This window comes from Xiphophorus hellerii, chromosome 10, assembly GCF_003331165.1.
Source record: "Xiphophorus hellerii strain 12219 chromosome 10, Xiphophorus_hellerii-4.1, whole genome shotgun sequence".
Taxonomy (NCBI): Eukaryota; Metazoa; Chordata; class Actinopteri; order Cyprinodontiformes; family Poeciliidae; genus Xiphophorus; species Xiphophorus hellerii.
This window is the reverse complement of record NC_045681.1, coordinates 4842132-4864259: the sequence shown is the minus strand read 5'-3', so window position 1 is coordinate 4864259 and position 22128 is coordinate 4842132. Positions and strand designations below refer to the sequence as shown.

At 38.4% G+C, this 22128-nt stretch overlaps 1 protein-coding gene across 1 annotated transcript in view; it reads left to right on the top strand.

Annotated features, from left to right (window-relative positions):
- The window catches only part of LOC116727140 (supervillin-like), a 52477-nt gene that overhangs the window by 5136 nt on the left and 25213 nt on the right, over positions 1-22128 (top strand). Inside the window, exons 2-4 of the mRNA XM_032574336.1 lie at positions 10684-11162; positions 14446-14480; positions 17083-17126. Coding sequence (XP_032430227.1) covers positions 10804-11162; positions 14446-14480; positions 17083-17126 — 438 coding nt within the window. The 5' untranslated portion in view covers positions 10684-10803. The remainder of the gene's footprint in view (positions 1-10683; positions 11163-14445; positions 14481-17082; positions 17127-22128) is intronic.

Here is a 22128-nt window from a genome sequence, read left to right as displayed (position 1 = left end):
CATTTATACCAGCCATAGCCATTTGGTAAAACAAACTTGTTTTGTAGATGTGTGAGATTTAAACCCAACTGTGTAGGCCTTAATTAGTTTAAAGTGTATGTCATGAAATGGTTAATGCATCCACAGCTAATGTTCTGTCTCTGTGATACTTCCCTGCACCCCCAGTAAGACAGCAGATCCTTTAGCTCTTCCAGCCCCCTCCTCAGTTACATTCCAGCTGACCAGATGGTGTCTGCTCTACACAGTGGACACCAGAGAGCCAGGAGGGAGAAACCCCACCAGCAGGATTCTCTGGACGACACATTCCACCCCAATGATTCTCACACCTACTCGTATTGCTTGCTTTTCTACATCCAGCTTTGACCTTGCTCTTATTTTGCAGACAGAATATTCTGGGAATAGAGTCCACATTGAAACGTTTTTGGGGTGAGGAAAAATCTCATTATGGTTTCTTTGGAATGACAACTCTGTTGTTGCTCAGCAGTGAACTCTGCAGCAGCCAGAAATATGGTTCATGTATACATACTCACCCAGAGTTATTGTCAGAAGTGTGGTAATGGTTGGCCACATTAACTTTAATTGGAAAATGGGTTGTTGTCATTCACTTTCTGGCCAATCAGAGTTTTTACTTCAGCTTGTCAAAAATCATTTGTCTGACTTTGAATCTAAGTCCTTGCACAGCAACATCAAACAAGCACAGAAAATGTCATTGGGAAACTAGAAGGGAAACAGAAAGTTTTCACGAAAATGAATAGATCAGATAAAAAACAAACAGGATTATTGCCTTGGTAAAGTAACCTGTGAAAATCCATTGTCCATTTGTGCTTTTTCTGTCAGGAGTAAGCAAAATAAATGCAAATGAAGTCTGTAGGGGTGGAGGTGCTTCTACACAAACCTACAGAACTAAACATTAAGGTCAAATGGTAAGAGCTCCAAATGTAGCTCTTCCACAACATATGTCTTCCAAAAACAACTATCTGGATGTTTCTTTCTAGCTTGCATGAAACATCTGAAAGGCTTCTCCATGTCTGTTGTACAAACGTGTGTGTTTGTGTGCATGCATATGATTGCCTGGCTAGATACAGCACTATAAACCCCACCCTTCCTTCTCATCTCTCAGGCTTCCCTGATTGCAGTCTTGTTGTGTGTATGCCTAATGGTCTGTTTTCTGTGATGTTCTTGCTAGATGTCTGTCAGTTTGCATGGTATTGTGTATGTGTGTGCTTGCTTTCCTTTACGTCACATTTAATGGTTCCTGTGAAAGCAGCAAATGGAAAGCCGGAAGACTGGGACAAAGAGCCAGCCTGTAAATAGAGTTGGAAAACACACACACATGCTGCTCTGGTGTGTTTTATACTGAACCGTTACAGGAGGTTAGGCAGCGTTCTTTGTCTCTGTGGTGACAGGGACGGCTCAGACCTGACCAGGTCACTAGGTCTTTACAGTGTCACTTACTAAGGCAAAGCTGAAAACAAGCATGAGTGCCTCCGGGGGGTTATTATGTCAACTGCCTTTCGGGTGACTGGATACAGTCAGCAGGACTTCTGGTAAAAGGGATTTAGGGGAGTTTGTGTCTTCCTAAGGCAGAGAGGAAGAAGAGGGAGGGAGGGAAGGATTACTCTCAGGCCCTGTTTTTAACTCCATCCTTTGCCCCCTGCTCCTCCTTAAAACTTGCCTAGATGTCTTTGACGTCCTGGAAACACAAGCTCAACTAAAGCCTGTTCTGTTCTACATTTTTATCTCCTTCCCTCATTCTCACTTCTTTGACCTTTGCAGTTCTCTTCATCCTCTTGCTGAACACGCTTTACAACTTCCAGTGTTTCCTCTTGTGCTTTCTGTATCCGCTTCTCCAGCTAGGCTTCTCTTCCTCTTGCTGCTGCTTTTCTTTCCTCTGCCACTTAATCCACGTCACTCCCTCTTTGCTTCTTGTCGTTACGGCTGAAAGGTCGAGTGGAGTCCGGTCTTGTGAAAGAAGAGCCTATGTTGTCGAAGACAAACACACCCTCCTGTCAGGATCATACTTCCAACCTTTCTATTAATGGAAGCCCTTTTCTTTCTACGGAGTGTTGTAAGCCTTTGAAATTTCAATTAAAACTTTGTTCCACCAGTTGTTGGAAGCAGTGTGCCTAAACCGCTTTTAATGCATAAAGATTAGTTTTTAATGAGAAACATGTTGGCCACTCTGTATGTGGCTGATTGCTACATAAGGGTGGCTTAAAAACTGATGACTTGTTCTCCCTCTCTCCTTTTCTAATGTCTTGTTTGTGTCATTTTAATTCATTGAAGCTAGAGCTTAATATGCGCTTATAAGGTTAGAGTTAATGGCAGAACATTCAACTCAAAAATACTTTATTAATCCCAAGGGGAAATTAAATATTGCCGTAACTCATATTAACCAAGGTACTTCATAGAGGTTTTATAGATGCTAGTAGCTATGGACGGATCTCCTGCGCTGGTCTGTATGCACAACAGACTTATAGAAAATATGCAGAATCTTTCTTCAAACACTGAAGGACCTAAAGTTCTCAACCACCTCCACTTCTTCTCACATAATGGAGAAGTTTCAAGAGAAACCTAACCCCGTTTATCTTGAAATCAACAATCAATTTCTTGTTTTGTTCACATTTAAGTGAAGGTGATTGCTTCCAAAGGGGCTGCGCAGTTGGTAGCACTGTTGCCTTGCAACAAGAAGGTCCTGGGTTCGATTCCTGGCCCAGGGTCTTTCTGCAAGGAGTTTGCATGTACTCCCTGTGTATGCATCGGTTCACTCCGGCTTCCTCCCACAGTCCAAAAAACATGACTGTTAGGTTAATTGGTTTCTCTAAATTCTCCCTCTTAAACACCTCCCAACCCCACTAGGGACAAGGGTGTTAGAAAATGGATGGATGGATGATTGTTTCCACACCATGCTACAAAGTAATCCACCAACGCTTCTCGTCCATCTCTGATTCACCCAACAAATGCCGAGTCAGCGGAGTGTTTTTGCAGATGACAGGGATTTGGAGGTTGGAGGTGTACACAATGAGAAGAAATAGTGAGAGCACAGTCCCCTATGGTGCTCCTGTGCTGCTGACCGTTCAGTCTCTCAAACTGCTGTCTGTCAGGTAGTTATTGATCTCATGGTGTGTTCGATAAAACAAATCATGCTGAATTGAATTTTTGAGGAAATCAGAAAACATTCTCGAAAGTCAACCAGGTCTCCTTATTTTAACTCCTCAGTGTTTCTTTTTGAACTTTTCATATTTCCAGAAACCAGCTGAAAAGGTCTAAGACCTAACTAATATGTGCGTATTTTCTATTGTGCTGTGCAGAAACCTGGTGTTCTCAGTGAAGCAAAGTTTCCACTCTCCACCTTCTTCCCTTTGGAGGAAAGTGGGTCAGCTGCTGGCCTTCTTTTACACAGTTTCCTTTTGTGTTGTCCAGGGCTGCAAAGCAGTGTCTTAATAGGTCTCTGATGTCTGTGGTAACTTTAGGTGGATTCCTGAACATTAACTGTGCCAGCATGTTGTAAACATAGAGCAATAATAAACCTTCTCCAAAAACTATTTCAGGTGTTTGAGCAGTTTTATGCAGTTTTGTGCATTTTGAACCAAGAATATGTCAAAATGTTTACAGTTTCTGGGGTAAATCTCTTAAATGTCATTTCAAGGTTTTAAGTTGCAAAAGGAAAAAAAGTAACAGTAAAAAAAAACACTGGTAAAGCAAGACCCATTCAATGGAAGTACATTTTGATGAATTTAAATGCCATTATTATGAGATGACATACTCCATTGTTGTCATTAAAAAATGACTAGTTAAAAACAAAAAGTTTGCCTCTGTTTCCAGTCTTCGGGTTACTCACTTTGTAAAATAAAAAAGATTTCCTTTAATTGTGTTACATTTGAAACATGCAGCCTTTTCGACGTAAATTGACTGTTCCTGAGGAGGGCTGTGGCTACATTCCTGTTTTGTCATTCTTGTGTGAGCATGTGATTTCTGCAGGAAAATCAGTTTGTTAGGCAACAGGTCAGCATTTGCCCTCAGGCGGGTTTCTGCCTGGTCTTTATCTTAATCTGAAATATAAATGTTTTTGGTTGGTTTTCGTCCTTTTTAGGTAAGAAACACCGTCAATAGCTACTCCTAAAGGGAAGCTCACATTTAAACTAATTAAACGCATAGTTTTATATTCCAATCTTTTTTAATGATAATAACTGAAGCCAATTAAAACCCAAAATTTTCTCCAAAAATTATATTATGTAGGATCAAATAAATCATGTTTAATGTAGAAATGCGACACTATGATGTGGAACACCACTGATTTGCTAGAGGATAAGCCACAACAAGCTATTGCTATAAAGTTCACTATTTATAATGCTGAATGCAAACTTATTAAAGGAAAGTTAAGTGGAAGGAAAACATTTTGTAAAAAAAAAAAAAAAAAATGGTTCACTTGTTACTTAATTACTGTATATCCCAGATACCAGTTGGAAATATTCCACTCTGTTCAGCTACTTTGTAACCAAAGACAAAGCGAGAAGCTTCGTGTCTGGGCTAGGAAGAAAAAGGAAGCATCTTGGTGGTCAGAAGTCCTCTTTTCACAATATAGTAAACTCTCTGTTTCAATTGGAAATCAATGTCCCAGAGTCTGGAGGAAGGTTGGAAGAGCACAGAATGGGCCGGTGTAAAGGTTTCTCAGTCAGACGGAGACATTGATTTCAGTTTTGATTAGGGCGTTCAAAAATCTTTTGTCTTATTCTTGGTTTTTTTTAGCTGTAAGTAGGCCTGTCGCGATAAACGGTAAATCGATTAATCGTACCATAAATTAAAACTATCGACGTCATTTTAATTATCGGCATTATCTTCTCTTCCGGCCTTTTTCCTCTTTCTGTTGATGACACCGAATGAAAAAAGGCTCAACTCCGGTGCTCTCCACTGACCCCCCCCCCCTCTCCCCCCTCCTCATTTCCTTAGTGTAAAGCTCAGCGCACACTACACGATCTTAGATCTGTCGGCCCATTTTCAAAACCTGACAGACCACACATTACCCGACAGAAATCCTAGGTATAACGGTTCGATCGGGTTCGGTCCTGCCGTGTGGTGTCCAACAATGGGCACAATATAATGGCTACAAGTCCAGTGAACTAATTTTAAAATCAGGCATTAATCAATGCTTTACTACACTCTACCTGCAATGCATGTGGCTAGTGTCAGCGTAAAGTCCTGACTGAATGAAAATCATTATAACCTATTTACGTCACGTTAACGAAGAACAGCTGAAAAGTTACCGGGTTTATCAACTGCGGTAGCAATTTCGCTCCAACTCCTCCTCTTGTCATTTCTATATTCTTTGCATGTTGAATAAACATTAATGTTGTTTCCACATATCATCTCCGATGTCCGCTGGACTTCGGGTTGCACCGTGTCAGCTGTTTGGGATTCCCCTCCGTAATTTCCCCTTTTCTGATTGGCTGCCTGTCACATTCAACAGGCTGCCTTAAAGCGCCCAGTCGGGAAAACCCCTGATTTAGATCAGAGCGGCAACGACGATCTACCTTAACACACCACACAATCTTAGAAAGACCAACGTTTTAAGATTGTTGTAAGAGGGAAAAAAGGAGCAAAAAATCATGTAGTGTGAATTATTGCATCAGGTAGTCGATGGGCCCATCTTCTCTATTTAAATCTAATTATTACTGAAGGGCAACATAATATACAGACTTCATAATCTGCACTCTTTTGGTTGAATGCAGTATTTATTTCCACTTTGGCTTTATGGTGTTTAGTTTTTTTTTTTTCAAGTGAGTTTTTTTGTTAATGGAGACTGAGAATCCATTTTATTTTTGTTTTTGGTTGTTTTGTTTATTTTGTTTATCAGCTCAAGTGTTAAGTGTTCTTTTGAAAATAAAGTGTATCTATCTTTGACAGGAAATCGCATGCATTATTATGTCATTTCCATTAAATCAGTGTAAAAAGGTCTTCAAACAATATTATCGTTTATCGCAATAATTTTTGAGACAATTAATCGTTGAGCAAAATTTGCTATCGTGACAGGCCTAGCTGTAAGCCACAATCATCAAAATCAACAGAGGATTGTTTATGAAATTTAACACTGTAATAAATGTATATAACATAGTTTCACTTTCTGAGCTGAATTCTTAAAGTAAACATTTTTAACTATATTTTGATTCACTTAGATGCACCTACTAGTGTTTCAAGTATTTATTTTCCTCCTGTAATATTCCTAAAAGGGCAATTTTAGAAATTTACAATATCCTCCATACATAAGAAACTATGAAGTGTTAATCTTGTAGCAGCAGCTTTTTATGTTATCTGCCATTATTTGGTGTAGAAGATTTTTTTATTTTAGCTGTCAAGGTTCCGTTTATTAATTTGTCAAGCATTCTTTCCCACAAGCGAGAAGCAAAAATGACAGGTTTGGACTCCATAGTTTTGTTATTTATTATTTTGGTATTTAGTGCTTACTCCTCAATCCTCATGCTGCAGTACTTTCTTTTAAACTGCAGGATTGCATGAATATTTTTTACACCAACTTCTTCCTCCTTTCGAGTTCTGCTCTGCTGCATTCAATAGTCAAGACAGTATTAGCAGCAACTGCATAATTTATGCTGACTAATGTTGAACGATATAATTAAAGAATAATAATTTTGTCCACAAGCAAATGTATGAAAATTCTACCACAACATAAGAATGCAAACCCTATATTAGATCTTCATACCTTAGGGTTTATTTAGCGGGTTGTATTTAAATGTCTTAATTAATCATATTTGAGTTGTGTTGTAACTTCTGCTTTTATGATCAATTGCTACTGGTATTTGCTTTCATTATGCAATTGCTTGCTTGTAATTACAGAACTTTTGGTGAGTGAAAGGATGTTTAAAATTCAGATTGGTTTATTAAAAGAGGAAATTCAAATCTGTATCTGCCTGTTAAAACAGGCTTTCCCTCTGCCTGTCTGTTCTCTTGATATTTTCTTTTTGTATTGCCATGTTCATGGGCAACTTCCTTTATTAAACAATCTCTTGTGGTGAAATGTTTTTGCTATGGTCAGAAGGTGACATATTTGGCCTTTGTTGAGACACCTCCTCCTCTGTGACAACTCCCTGTGTAGCAACAGAATCACCCTGCTGATCAGGAACTGGAGGTTTATTCGTATGCCCCATTGGATCAGAAATAAATATGACCACATAAATTGGCAGGTAGCTGATATTGGCAATGACAGAAACTCACTGGCCAAATTTGTTTGCTTATCTGCAAGTAACTTTGCTGTATTTCTGAATATATAACCTTAAATATGTAATTTCAGCACCAAAACACCTTGTATTGTTTCATTGCTGTTGATTTCCTAACAAATCATCTATTCTAGATGCATCCAAATTGGCTGAAAGAAGTGAGCTATGACTCACCATGTTTTTAGTCCTCTCTTTGTTTCTTAAAATAACTATGGCAGCTTCCAAACAAAGCACCCTAAATGTGCTGGGTCTAAATGGCTTCAGCGGACTGTGTAGCACTCCTTTTATAGGTAGACGCCTAGGTGATTATGTAAGTGTCCTGAAACCATCATCCAAACTCAGGAGCTCTTGCCTTCATAAGGCAGTCCATTGGCTTTGTTTTGGAGTGAGCAACAGCTTGGTGCTGTGACTTTATCGTATTGTTTTATAAAGGAGTTTGTTGGCATGTTTCCTGCTTTGCTTATCCAGCTTGTTGTGAGGTCTTTCTTTCTAAGAGTCTCTGTGAACATCAAAGGTTTCTGTCAGACTCGGGATTATTTGGATTAATTATAAAACTAAAGAAAAAACAACTGGAAAACAGAAAGAAAAATGCATTCTTGCATACTTTGTTGTGAAGAAGTGCCAAGTCACACAAACTTTTACAGTATTTAGTTTTCAAATAGTTGTTGTTGTTTTTTTGAAAGCTTTTAAACTTTTGCTTCCTTGTTTCTTTTTTTCAGTCCAGGTTTGTCAATATTACCATTTTTAGAGGAGGTTTGATTAATTTCTTGAGTTTATGTGACTTCTTTTCCTATGAGGCCATAGTTTTAAATTGGGATGTGATCATTTCATCCCTTCAATATTTCTTACTTTTGCAGATTTTTTGTCTTATTACCTGAAATTTTCAGGTACAAACATTAGACTTTTGCTGAAGGCTATTTTGTACATAAATTTGCACTTGTTTGGCTTCCAAAGATTGAAATGGTCTGCAGAAAGTAAATTTGAATACAATGTAGCAGTTTGATTGTTGTAATCTGTTTAGTTTTTTAAGTGTGGGCCCATGGAAACCACAGTTGATGGTCCATGATGTGAGAAATGCATGTCAGGTAGCATTTCACCTAGGTATGTGAGCTTCCCAAGCTGCATTTTCTTCACAAATATTTTGAATGTGCTCTTTGAAATGAACTGATCTCTCAAAAAAGCCTGCATTTTGAAAACCTCTTTATTCAAATGTTGAGAGAAGAGAGGTTCTCAGGCTTTAGTCAGCTGCTTTAATGGCATTAACAGTTCACCTCAGTATTTCATTACAGCATTTTTTTTTTTTAATGGGGCCAAAAATAAGTACTGGGTGTATAAATATTGGGTCAGTATTTATACACCAGAAAGAGTCGTAAAGGATAAACTCCAGGTTTGTTCAAGCTTGTCAGCAGTGCAGAATAGACTATTTGAGTCAGCTCGTTTATCCCTTCATTCTTTCCTTTTTACCTTCCTTCTTTCACTTTGAGTCTCTCATTACCAACACTGTCCAGGCTCAGCGCTCTGAATTATGTTTTCCCATGTCCTATAAATGTGAGAAGTTATACATTGAGTTAGGTCAGGCCCTGTAATTTGAGGGAGACCTGGGGGCTTCATTAAATCTGAGTCTCTCTAGTGTGTAACTGTACCTCTCTCTTTCTCGCTCGCTTCCCCTTTACTGTTCTAAGACATCATAGGCATGCTTTAGCTGTGAGAAATGTCTGTGGAAAAGCCCCTGTGCTTGATGTGTGGAGTGGTCAGAAACGGCACATAATCATTATTGCTGTTGTCAGCTGGCATGTATTTATGTGTCTGTCGTTTTCAGGCCTCTACATCCATCCAACTTGTGGTTTTCTGCCCTGAGATTACTCAATGGAACAGAGTGACTTCAGCTCAACCTTGTGATTTTTCTAGCTTTTTACTGTAAGCTATTAGTTTTCAGAAGGCAGTCGATTTATTTGATGTTTTTACTTTTACTTTACGTTTTACTTTACTAAAATGTTGAGAAAGGAAAATTTAACAAATCTAATAATTGCAACTGGTGGAAGCAAACCCAGCTCGCCTGTCATTCCTTCCATTAAAAGTTCCTTGCAAAAGTATTAGTACTGTTTAAAATCTATTACAACCACAAACTTTATTGCCCTTAACTGGTACTTTATGCGACAGAAGTAGCATGCTATTATGAGATGAAACAAAAGGAATGCATAATTTTCTAATTTTTCTACAGGGTAACTCTTAGAAGCTCATCCTGCATTTCTTTTCTGCCTCTTTTACTCTAATTGCTCCTACATTAACTCTGTTCCTGCAAGCTGCCATCACAAGTAGCCTAACAGCCCTCACATTAAATTATTTAGTTTATTATGAAGGGCTCAGAGAGTTGGTACAGAACATTATTGAAGAAACAGGTGCAGGGTAAGGTTTTGGAGAATTGTAAAGACGTGTTGGGATATAAATCAATTGCAGAGTTGTCAAGAAATGGCTGTTCCAACAGACAAACCAGATAGTTAAAGCATTAAAGAATGGGTATTATGTATTTTCCAGGCACATAGTTCCATTTTATAGCATAATCAACTTACCTTCAGTTATAAAAATGCTCTATATATCAACACTAACATAAATTTGACTTGACATCTGACAGCTTGGAACTGGCCTCCGTCTCTTTTAAGAAGCTCCTACATTTCAGACATGCCACCTTTAGCAAGTTATCACAATTATTCTTCATGATGCTGTTTAGTTTTTAGGAGCGTTGGACATGGGCAAAATTTCTCATACGGGGAAAAAAAAAATCGCCAGCGGTCCTAGTACTCTTTAAAAATTAATAAGAGATTATTTACTTGAAATAAGCTCCCATATCCTGCTTTAAAAATTAATTGTAAGTCAGTTTTGTCTTATTTCACATGCGCTCAAATATTTGAACTAGAAACTGTACCAAGAATACTTGGTGAGATTTTGCGTTTTTGCTGTGTGCAAATCTGGGCTGAATCATTTTCCTTCTTCACGGTCTGTGTATCACACAAAATCCCAATAAAATACAATAATTACATCTGTGGCTGGAAAGGCATTGTATATATGTTTACCCAAAATAATTTGTACATTTGAGGCATAAAACATGAGTAGAAAACACTTTTATACTCGTGCTGGATTTCTCTGGCTTCGCTTTTGTTTTAAATGTTGAGTCAATGCAAGGTAGGTGATTAGCACTGGTGCAAATCCCAAATCAAGCAAGCAATAAAATGAGCTTAAGGTTATTTTTATGTTTTTCTCAGTCCCTTTACACCCTTTTCCCCTCTTTTCCACTCCCACTCTTCGTGAGTTGGTGGAATAAATGTTTAAATGAGAATCTTAATACGACTTTCATAAATTGGGAGCTTGCACACAGCCTTTTTATGGCGCAAGAGTCAAGTTGCTATAACTGTTTTGTCAATCATGAACTAATATGACTTTCCTTTTCTGTTTGCAGCATTGTCATGGTTTTGGAGTGACCGCTTGCCTTCCAAGGAGCGTCCACTGAAAGCTAAAAACCAGATCCGTTGAACCACTCGCCTAGAAACTCATCGCTCGGACAGATCTGAACTGCCTAATGGATGCAATAGACACCTTGCAGAGTTCGACCCCAGAGACGAAGGCTGAGCGCATCGCTCGCTACAAGGCAGAAAGGAGGAGGGAGTTGGCAGAGCGCTATGGCAACACGGAGGAATTCACCTCTAAATATGTCCGAAGGGATCGGAAAATTGGTGAGACATCCGAAACAGCATCCTTGGGAACCAAGGAGAGAGAAAAACACGAGGATAATGGGTCAGAGCCAACATACTCCAGGAGAGGGATGAGAACTAAAGTGGCAGACTCCAGTGATGAGGCCACCCAGGAGTTAGACACAAACACTGACCTTAAGACAGAGTCAGAGGTTGTGTCCTCCGTTAAGGCGTCTTCTAGCTTCAGGTGAGTGCAGAACAAACGCAAATCTGTTTTGCTGGATGTTTGAGCAGGGCAGTCAGCGAGACATAAAGTTTATGAGAGCTGCAGTACGCAGCGTTGCAGATGGCAGAGTCATTTAGGAGGCAGAGCCGCTACAAAACACACTGCAATACGTGCTTCATTTAAACGTCAGCATGGAAATCTCAGCTCTTAGCTGGAGCCGACTTGCATGTGCATCTGCTTAAACTGTTAGATAGTTAAGCGTTATGGCTTCCTTCTGCGGCATCTCTGAGCAAAGTGAAGGCAGCCTTCCTATAAAGCAGTTTGCTGTTTTCACAGCATTGAGGAGAAAGCTTGACCCATTAGGGGAACACTTAGTGCTGTGTACTGTTTGAAGTAAACACAAAGAGAAGCTCTTCCAAAAATGGTGATGCGTGCAAGGCAGAGCTAGCACTTTTAATTAGCCATTTTTCCCAGTACTGCTTGATTTGACTCACTTGATATATGGTGATGGAAGCTGGGGGGTTAAACACTAACCCACATTATCAGGATTAGTTGGAAGACTTAAAGTTTGCTCATTGCTCACCTGGAATGTTCCTCTGGGGTTTGCACATATGTGGAGAAAAAGCATGTCCAGTCCTAGGACCTGGGATGTTTGAGCTGTGATCAAGCACTGGATTGTGCTGCTTGCACATATCTGAACTTGTCTGTAACTATAGCAACTGCCAGAGGGAGCAGCAAAGGAGAAGGATGATTTGAGTTTGTGTCAAACAAAGAGAAAATCAGCAATCTGTTTGTTTTTGTCAGCTGACAACAAAAATCCATCTGTTCCTAAAATAAAATCTGTGTAATTTTATTGTAGAAAAGAAAAATTTAGAACTTTTGTGATGTTTGTTTAATGTCTTCATTGACGACATGTTTGTTTAAAGTGTTAGTATAAAGGAAACTGAGTGGTTTCAGTGATAAGGAAAGCTGTCTCTCATGACGTCTATCTGAGCCAAACAGCCGTTCTTCACTCTGTCAGACCTGATGAGTGCCATTCCAAAATCTATGTTTAGTCTGCAGTTACATTTTTCCCCAACTTCTTATAGTGAAACTCCTTTATTACAGCTTACCGAATCAGAAAAAAGTTTTATTATGATACCATTGTAGTAAAATATTAATTAGAAATAACACGTTTTTGCTGCTTTTCTTTTTCACCATTGCATATTGTTTTCAAAACTCACTGTGAACTTTAGTATCTCACTTACTAGAAATATGCGCCCGATTTGGTCGGTTTGGAGTCCATCCAACTGACTGACTACATCATTGATACTCAGATTGTGAATGCAAAATATCTGAAAAATATTGCACTCTGCCCATTTCAGTTATGATATTGCAAACTGATGTTGAAGAGACGAATGCAATTCATTATATTGTGCAGCTCTAGCTTAATTATATTAAACAAAATCTGTAAACATTCTTAGTTTAACACCAAATTAAGTAAGCCAATTAAATTGCAGGATGAACATGCATAAGTGAGATTATTACAAAAAGAATCCTGTTGTTGGAAATTGCAATCTTCTTACAGTTTTTTATTTTTATTTTTTGCAAAGCATAAAAATTTGCCTTCTCATGTTTGATGTGCAACATCCTGTATGGACTGTATAAAACCCTTCCTGCTCTGTGTTTTCTTTTGTAATCTAACAGTGAATGTATGACATAATTCACTGGAGCAAGAGGAAATTCACTTCAAGGAGCCGCTGTATTGTAAATCTTTCTTGACTTTCCTCTATATCACGGTCTTCTCTTCCTGTCTTCTCCTCTTATTTGCTGAGCAAACCATTCTTTCTCCGCCGTTTATCTTGGCAGCGAACGACTGATACATGTATCCCTCCTCCAGAGCTGATTGTCGAATCGACCAATGTCACCTTGCCCTGCGGTTGCAAAGGAGTGTTACATTAGAGCAACCAAAGCATAACGTCATCTTCCTAAAATAATGGTCTAAGTAAATTTTCTCTTTTTTTTACCAAAAGTGATTTTTAAAAATTGTTTTAATTGTCTAAATCATCTTTCGGCAAAAAAGAGGTGGTGATTTATTTATTTTTGATTACTTTTGGCAAGATCTTTAATAGCTGTGCTAGGGCAGATATGTTGTCAGACTGAATACAGTTACTTACCAATTACTTGCACTTTTACACTTATTTAAATGTACCTATATACAGTACAGACCAAAAGTTTGGACACACTTTCTCATTGAATTCAATGAGAAAGTGTGTCCAAACTTTTGGTCTGTACTGTACATCTAGTCTATTTACATATATTATATCCACAATTGCATAGCCTTGTGAAGGCTTGCCAATCCAAAACCCCTTTTCTCCACAAAATCTAAAATAACTATATGGTTAAATAAAAAAAATTATAAATATTTCATTATAACTCTAGTCAATATGTAACATTTGCAGCAACATAAATATTTTAAATGAAAACTAAATTATGTCATATATTTTTGTGTTAATGCTCTCTTTTAACCTTACAATGAGACTTTCCTTCTGGCCCAGATATTAAAGCTTTAAGCACCAATATACAGATCACAACAGACAAAAAGAATCATATTAAAAGTTTAATTTAACCAGCATCACTTTCAAACATTGACTCCATACTAATAGTCAGATAGCACAGGTTTATTGATCTAAAGTGACAGGCATCATGATGTCATGCAGTCATGTTTAGCTGTGACTGAATTTCTTATTGGTCCAAACCCGTTTACATAAAATAAAGATTTTAAATTGACGGGAATCCTTTGGATCTAAGATAATTTACCTCTACACCCTAGCTTAAGACCTTGATTTTGATCTGTACGTTGCCACTTTCTGCCCTTCATTAACCTTTGACCCCTTCCAGATGTCCACTATGATTCCCCTTTTGTCACCAGCGTCCGTCGCCCCCCACTCCTCCTGTTACATCATTGCTCCCCCCTGCTTCCCTTTCCCCAGGCAGCTGCCGTCCCCATCCATTTTTAACGGCCATTACTTAGAGATGAATTGCTCCCTTCAGATGCGACCCAGGGAACGCTGTTACATCACTGCTAGCATGCAGCTGAAACAGACGCATGTGTTAATGTGTCGAATGCGTTTCAAGTGAGACAAATGAACTGGATGGCTGCCGTTATTCAGTTCCAAGACTGTCTGAACTGTTTTAAAATGAGTTGATTGCAAAATTACTGTAAGATCTTAGCAAGCTTTGGTTATAACTGCCATGCAGTCCCATTACTCCATCACACTGGTGAGTAACCTCATCTATATCTGCCTTTCTCTCACCCTGTTAGGCTGATGGAAACTGATGACCCGGAGGAGCCTAAGGGTAAGATGAACCCTCGACTTTCACTGCACTCAGATACTCTATTGTTCCACATGCTGCTTTCTCATTCAACTGTTGCTTATTAGTCAGTCTGAAAGGAACACTAAGCTCACTCACTGCTGATGTCAGATCACCTTATTGATGCTGGCATTGTAATAACCTTCCAGTCAGGAGGGATGTAGCAAACTATTATCCCTGATGATGAGTTTGTTTTTGCAATTAGAAAGAAGAGGGTATTGCTTGACATTTAGTTTCCTGCCTTCTGTCTAAACTTTTTTCTTGTGTGTGTATGCAAATATGCTTATGCTAGTTTGTTCTTCTGTTGATTCTGATATGCAGTTATGTGATGCACTTGTTTAGTTCTGCATTCTTTACATTCTAATTTCTGCTGCTGTACAGAGATGATTTAATTGGACCACTGGCAGCTTTCACTTCTAATCATCCACCGCGTTGCTTTCAATTGCTTTAATTTTCTCATTTTGTCCAATTTCTAACCTTCTGATGTCAAACAATGTGGCAATCAGACTGAAACCTGTGACCATGTGTTGTTGGAGTTCTTACAATCCACACAAGGTCTGTGTAAAATGTGTATCCTATCAACATGCTTTCTAAAGATGCCTTCATCACCAAGGTGCTCATAGGTCGTCTGGTAGCCCGATGAGATGCCTGATGAGAAAATGTCTCATTTTAGCTTCACCAACTGAAGCTAAAAGTTGTGTGCAACTGTCTATGCACATCAAGAGGTGAGGGAGGGTGGTGCGATAGTTTGTGTGTCCTTCAACCAGGAAGCCACTCTGTCCTTTTATTTTGAAGAGTTTAAAGCATGAAACCAGAGTCAGTCCCAGATTTATTGCAGTTATTTCACTTTTATATTCTGTTTGAGAAATTAAATAAACATGTCAGGAACTATGTTTCACATCTGGTGTGTGAAGGCCTTGGGATTCCCCTGGAGGAGCTGGTCCAAGTGCCTGGGGAGAGAAATGTCTGGGCTTCTCTGCTGCCCCTTCGACCCGGCCCAGGATTAAAGACACATTTGGATTTTTCTGACATTACACAGACATTTTGATGATCTTTTTCTTAATTTGGGCTGAAACACTGACATATTTATGGTGTGCTTAGAATTGCAGAAACATTGCTGGTAAATTGTTTGACAAGAGACAATTAAGGTTTTTACTGTCAGTATATTTATTTAGCTAAAAAACTTGCTGGCATTGTGGTTGAAGTTTTTGCCTGACAATGTCTCATGTTTACTTGAAGTGTTTCCTTGATCATTCAGCCGATTTATTCTGAACTGCTTACCCAGACTCAACTTTGTTAAACTGCGACCACAAAACCATTTAATTGCACACAGTTTGTAAATACTCTTAGTTTTGATTTTTGTTAATGCAGGGAGGACTTCCCCTCTTCTCCTGGTTTTATAAAGCTGATATAAATACTGCCCTATTCTCAGAGCTTACAAGCTTTAGATTTGTTTATATTTTCAGCTCCAGGTCAAAGGTCGATCCAATACTCTCTCCACAGCTCTAAGAGGGCCATCTTGAAGGACAGATGCAAACACTTACTGAATCGTCTGTTAACCTTAGTGGGAGTTTTTCCATTGCTTTGGTTTTCTTTTCTCCCTCTCCCTCCAGCTTTGGCCTTGAATCACTGATGATCTAAAAGGAAAACACTGGATTCAAGTCAAAACTATGAGTGCAGTTTGAGTGGAGTCACCATTCTGCAATGCTTAATGTTTCCTCATTTGAAGCAACTCATGCTAAGCTCCGAACAGCAGGGGAGCTGGGAAGCATAAATCAGAACCTGGAGGATTTTTCCTCTTTCATTTGAAACGCTCAGTTTGTCAGAGGCAAGCCATTATTTTTGTTAAAAAAGAAAATAAAAACAGATGTAAAGAGAAAGAATGGATGGAATTGTGGTGAATTAAGAAATTAATGGTGTGTTTGAAGATAGTTAAATGTAATAGATTCCTCATGTTCGTATTAGGAGATGATAATCTCGGTGCTGGTTTTCATCAAGTAGCTCATATGAGACCTGATTCTACCTTTCCCCTGAACAGATGCCTAAGCACTAAGGGAATGTGTTCCTTTGCATGGAAAAATCTGATATTATTAATATTGTTATTATTATTATGAGCTGTTGAGCCATTATTGACTTGTAAGACTGAACATGAGGCCAAGTTTTCCATTTCCCGTTTTCAGCTTAAGTTGCTGAAGTTAACAATGTGGACAACTTCACTGTTTACATTTTTCAAGATGTTATCCCCATGTTGTCCCTTGTGAGGACAACTTCCACTTCGACTCATAAAAATGTGCAAGCATTTCTCTGTGCAAGTCATTATGTAGAGAACGAAGCCAATTTATGACAAGGCAGTTTGGAAAAGACTGTATGTTTAAGCTTGCATGTTTTTTAAAGTTTTTTTTATATATTTCAGAGCAACATTTGCATGCAGGGTGTTAGATTATTATCTTTCTTTTCAACTAACCACAACTAATCATAATCAAACAGTTTTCTCTTACTTATTGCATGCTACACATTATTGTTTGAGAATCTTAACCCTCATTGTTGACCTCATTATAAACTTAAAGCTTGCTTGTGTCCTTTTCAGCTGAGAAGGCTTCAGATTCTGCAGGCAAGATGCCGTATTTTAAGGTAAGAATCCATTCATCTATCCATCCTTATCCTGAACCCGCCCATCCCTAAAGGGTGCACACTCTACACATGTTGCCACTCCATCACAGGGCAAAACAGAGAGAGGCACTACCATCAATCATGCAAGTATGCAATCATATCTAGAGGCAGTTTAAAATAATCAATTCTCCTAACAGACGGGTTTATGGACTGTGGGATGAAGACAGTGTACCCACGGGGAACCCACACCATGGCTTCTACTTGTTCAAGTCAAACTAGTTTTTCTGTGGAAGTAGCTCATCTAGCTGGGCCTCATAGATATTAAAAAAAGATATTAAAACTTGGCTAGCTTAGAAAACAACCCATATCTTCTCGCTCCTGGCGTGTTGATTTGATCAAATCATCCACTTAACCTGAATTCACGCCACATGATTTGTCATTATGTCATAAACAGCATCTTACTTATGAAGTATGACAGTTAAAATCAATTGCAATGTTCTGTCCTCATCAAAATGTTTTGGTTTGGTTTGCATCCTTGTCTGTTTGTACAGCTGACTATGTTTCATCTTATGACCATTTTTGAAATCTTTGAAATCGACAATTATTGAAATCAAATACAACTGACATTAGGCTGCCAACTGTTTGTCTTTGACAAGTTTTACAGGAGTTAATGCGTGAATAGGTTGTTTTGACATCTGTCATGGCGTTGTGGATTGCTTTCCGTAGAGCTTGACATTACTTACAAATTATCAGTATGGTTTCAAGACGTGTACAAACTTTGTTCGCTTTCCATTGGCAATGTACTGTATGTTAATGAGTAGTGATTTTAAGCGTTTTAGTTTGCCCTGTCTCGTTTTGACTGCATGGCGCTGCAGTTGTTAGCATTGTTGTTTTTCAGTAAGAAGGACCTAAGTTCCAATCTTGGTGTGAGGTCAATTAGGACCTTTGATTTATTTTTTTTTTTGTGCCATCATTTCATACATCTGCCTTGATTTTTCATCCCTTCTCTGCTTCCTTTCACCTTGATTATGGTTCTGATTTTCATCTCTGCATCTTTGATCAAACCAAAGTAAATCGAAACATCCCCATAATGGGTGGCACACTGATGTATGATCAGTACAAAATGTCCTTTGGCAAATGGGTTTGTTTTGTTCTTGGAAAATTGGAATATGATACAATGGAAGCCACAAAAGTATAAAATTGGAAAGTAGTTATGGAAGCAATTACATGTTTATTGGCTGCTCTAAACTGCCCCAGTTTGCCTTCTGTGGTCTCCTGCAGTGCACTGCCTCTCATCAGTTAGTTGCTAGAGATAATCACCGACCCCACAGGGAAATTGCAGGGATGATCACTAGAAATTGACTTTTTTGTCCTCTTAAGGTTTTCCAATTATAGTAATAAACGCATGTTTGAATTTGTCCTGGAAGGGGTTAAAAAATGGCGAATTACTATTACAGTTCAATCAGGGTATGTTCTTCTATTGTAGCGTAAAATTTTAATTTCAAGGTATTCTAAGCACATTTTTGTCTGCATTTTGCATATAGCAAACTATTTCAGTCTGTCTTGCACCTGAAAGAAACTAGCTCAAGTCAGTGTGAATCCATAGAAAGATTAGAAACAAGAGCATACGAGTTGTTCAGTCCTTTAAATTAATTAGTTACTTATTGAAAACCTCTAAATATGAACCTTTTTCAGCATTGAAAAGTCAGTCAACTCAGTGTCACCTCCTCACCTTTACATTCATCACTAGACAATAATTGCAGAGTATTCTGTTTGAATGACTTCCACCTGTCTTTTGGTATTTATTGTTATAAATTTAAACGGCTCACGTCTTTCTGAGTGGTCCTTCTATTTTGCTAGTATTTAAGTATGAAAATCCCCAAAGCCATCAAACTGACAGGATAAATTCAAGCTCCAAAAACCTGAACACGCAGATTTTGTGGGTGATGTCACACACTGTGCCTGTGTTTAGTTCTTTCCATTTCACTCGGTGCTTTACTCCCACCCTTTTCCAGAGCAGCTGTTGCACACTTCAGCTCTTCTCTGGAAGCTTAGCTCCATTAATAACAAATTGAGCCATTTCTTAGCACACCGAACACTCTTGCACCTGGTTGCAAACCTGGCCAAATTCATGACTTCAGCATGCACAATCTATGGAGAGATTAAAGCAGTTGTGGGAAGATTTTTTTTTCTTCATGCTAAAAGATGATCTATGGACAAAATTTGAAAATGTCCCAAATCCTGTGGGAGATCTGCACATGTGAGCTTGAAAATGAACTATGGACACATATCTGGTTTTCCCAGGCTGCTTAGGTTTCAGAAGTGGTTTGGTTTCATGATGTTTGATGTAAATAGCTGTTCTAATTTGGCGATTACAGACCAGCAGCAGAGCCAATCTTGGCCAAGTAAACCCAGATGGTAGCAAGTTGCTCCAACAAACAAACTTTGTGGGAAAGCAGGTTCCCGTTGTACTCACAATGCTCTATCCCATCCGTGATTTTCCCTGATATATGTTATTGCACAGTTTCTCATTTGATGGTTAACTGTATTGAAAACTGCCATTTGTCTGTCTTCACTTCACTCTGGTCGTTTATGCCTCCTCCACAGTTTCTGCTGAAAAGTCAGTCAGTGTTTAAGTCAGAGAAGATGGCATCAGAGTTGAGTTTCAGTTTGTCAACCTTTTAGCATAAATGCAAACAGAAAAATACACTTCTTCAAAGAGAATTAACTCGCTTATAATTGGATTTTTCTCACTTTTCTCAGTGAAAATCTTTCTTGGAGAAGATGGTAAATCCTGCTGTGTAGAAAACAACTTCCTCACTCAAAGATCAGTGGGTAGCACTTAGCTTGTAAGAGGCTTCTCTAATTTGGGGTATTTACACAATTTTAGGTATTTTCTTCACAGCTGGAGGCCCACTTATCTTCACCAGGTCACGCCAGGGGTTTGCTAAAGTGTTTACTCTCACAGCTGCAAGCTTCACTCTCAGCATGTGTGAAAAAGACTCGCTAGTAGATCTAAAAAGACAGAAACGGACAAATTCCTGTCTATTCATTGAGTAGGTTGGACTAGTTTTGAAATCATTTTAAAAATGGTTTTAAATGGTTTTAAAGAAGGTTTCTTTTATTCTGTACAGAAACGACACAAAATTTGATCGTAATGGCAAATTATTTCAAATGATTACTGAAAACTGATACGAAACACTCCATATGTGAGTTATAAGTTGATGCATGGTCATTCGTAGAGGACAGGATTTGTTGTTCTCAAAAATCCTCAGCCAATTTCTTTTAATATGTAATTGAGGCCAAAAGTGTTGCCTTGACGTAGAGCGACCTTACCCATTTAAAAAGACTGACACGGTTAAACACAACCTAAGGTTTTGTGACAACCAACAGCAACATGGGATTTGTTAAATTATTTTAACGACAAAAAATGAAGACCTCAGAAAAACTTTAGTTAAAACAATGTTGTATAATTGCAACAACCCTAAAAAGCCTTAAAATGACAGAAAACATACGGTACTTCAAATAGCTGTATTACTACAGCTATTTGATTTAATACAGCAGAGCAAAATGTTAACATTTGAGTCAAGAATTTGATAGCTGCCCGTTATGATCGATGGAAGACACAGTTTGAAATCCCTCCTTGTGATCCTGCTGTCCATCTATGGAGCCTCGTTTGCAACTTTCTGGGCTTTGGGAATTGTAGTTCAGATATTTATTTTAGCTTTTGAGATGCTATTTATCTACCATGTTTATAGTGTTGTCACGCACAACTTTGAGCTTTCTTTTTTTCCACATTTTCCAAGAAAGTATAAACTATAGCCCAGCAGAGGAAAAAAAACCCAAAGCTCTCCTTTCATACTTTTAAATGATTAATTAAAACTCATTGCATAAAATCCTTAAAAGGAGAACACAGAAAAATTTCAAAGGAAATTTTAACATGAATCAAACCTTAAAAAACAAACTATTGTCAAACTATTGATATGATCATAAAGCAAATTTCTAACCAGTATTTTGGAAATGTTACCACCAACCTATTTTAACAGCATCCTTCAGGGAATTATTTTTAGTGAAAGTGACCACCAACTTTCATTAAAACGTTGGTGGTCCACCAACTTTCACTAAGCAATAGTCAAATGGAATGACTATTGCATCTGCAATAGTCATTGGATTGCAAATGACTATTTCATCCCTGGAAAAGAGGCATGAAACGACCAAATTTGCAGTATTAAATGGAGAGGCGCACAATGATGTGCAGCAGTTTGCATGTTTATGTAAGGATTTTCTCATGGTTTGAGAAAGTCCAACAAAATTCTAACTTTATGAGAGACTCATCAGCAGAAAACAACTTCATCCTCTTTACAAAAGGTTGACAATGTTAGCACACACAACATCTGGCCACAATAAAGTGTTTTGAGTAGAGGAAAAACGGAGTGCAGAATTAGGCAGTTAGGCACAGAGGGAACATTTTATTGGTTGAGGGAACAATGGATTCCATGAAAAAGCTGAATGTTTCTGAAGGAAACATATCACTGCTTGTTTTCAAGGGAAACAAGAGCAACTCTAGACATGCCTCAAACACACTTCAGAGCCCACAATAATCCCACCAAGTGCATAGTTAAGCAATTCTTTATGTTTCCTGGATTTATATCTTTTCAAAAATCTGCAGATGGGATCTTCAAAGAGCCATTTACAAAGAATTAAACCCATTTAAAAGCATTCTAACTGGGTTTCCCTCATGCTATCTAGACATTTTATGCCCTGGAATCCAGTTCGCATGATCTTTATGTAAATTACATCCAAGGATGTTGGATGTTGCCTGACTTTCTCCTGCCCAATACCCTGCTAAGATGGTAAAGAACAGAATGGTCCCCTCATGAAAATAAAATGCCATGTATCTTTGGAGTCTTGCACAGCGGCTTCACTCAATACGTTTTGCAGAGGTGAGATGGACTGCGGCGTCCGTCAGGATTACAACCAGCTGTTCAACGGCCATAAATTCAGATTTTTCAATGATGCTCCA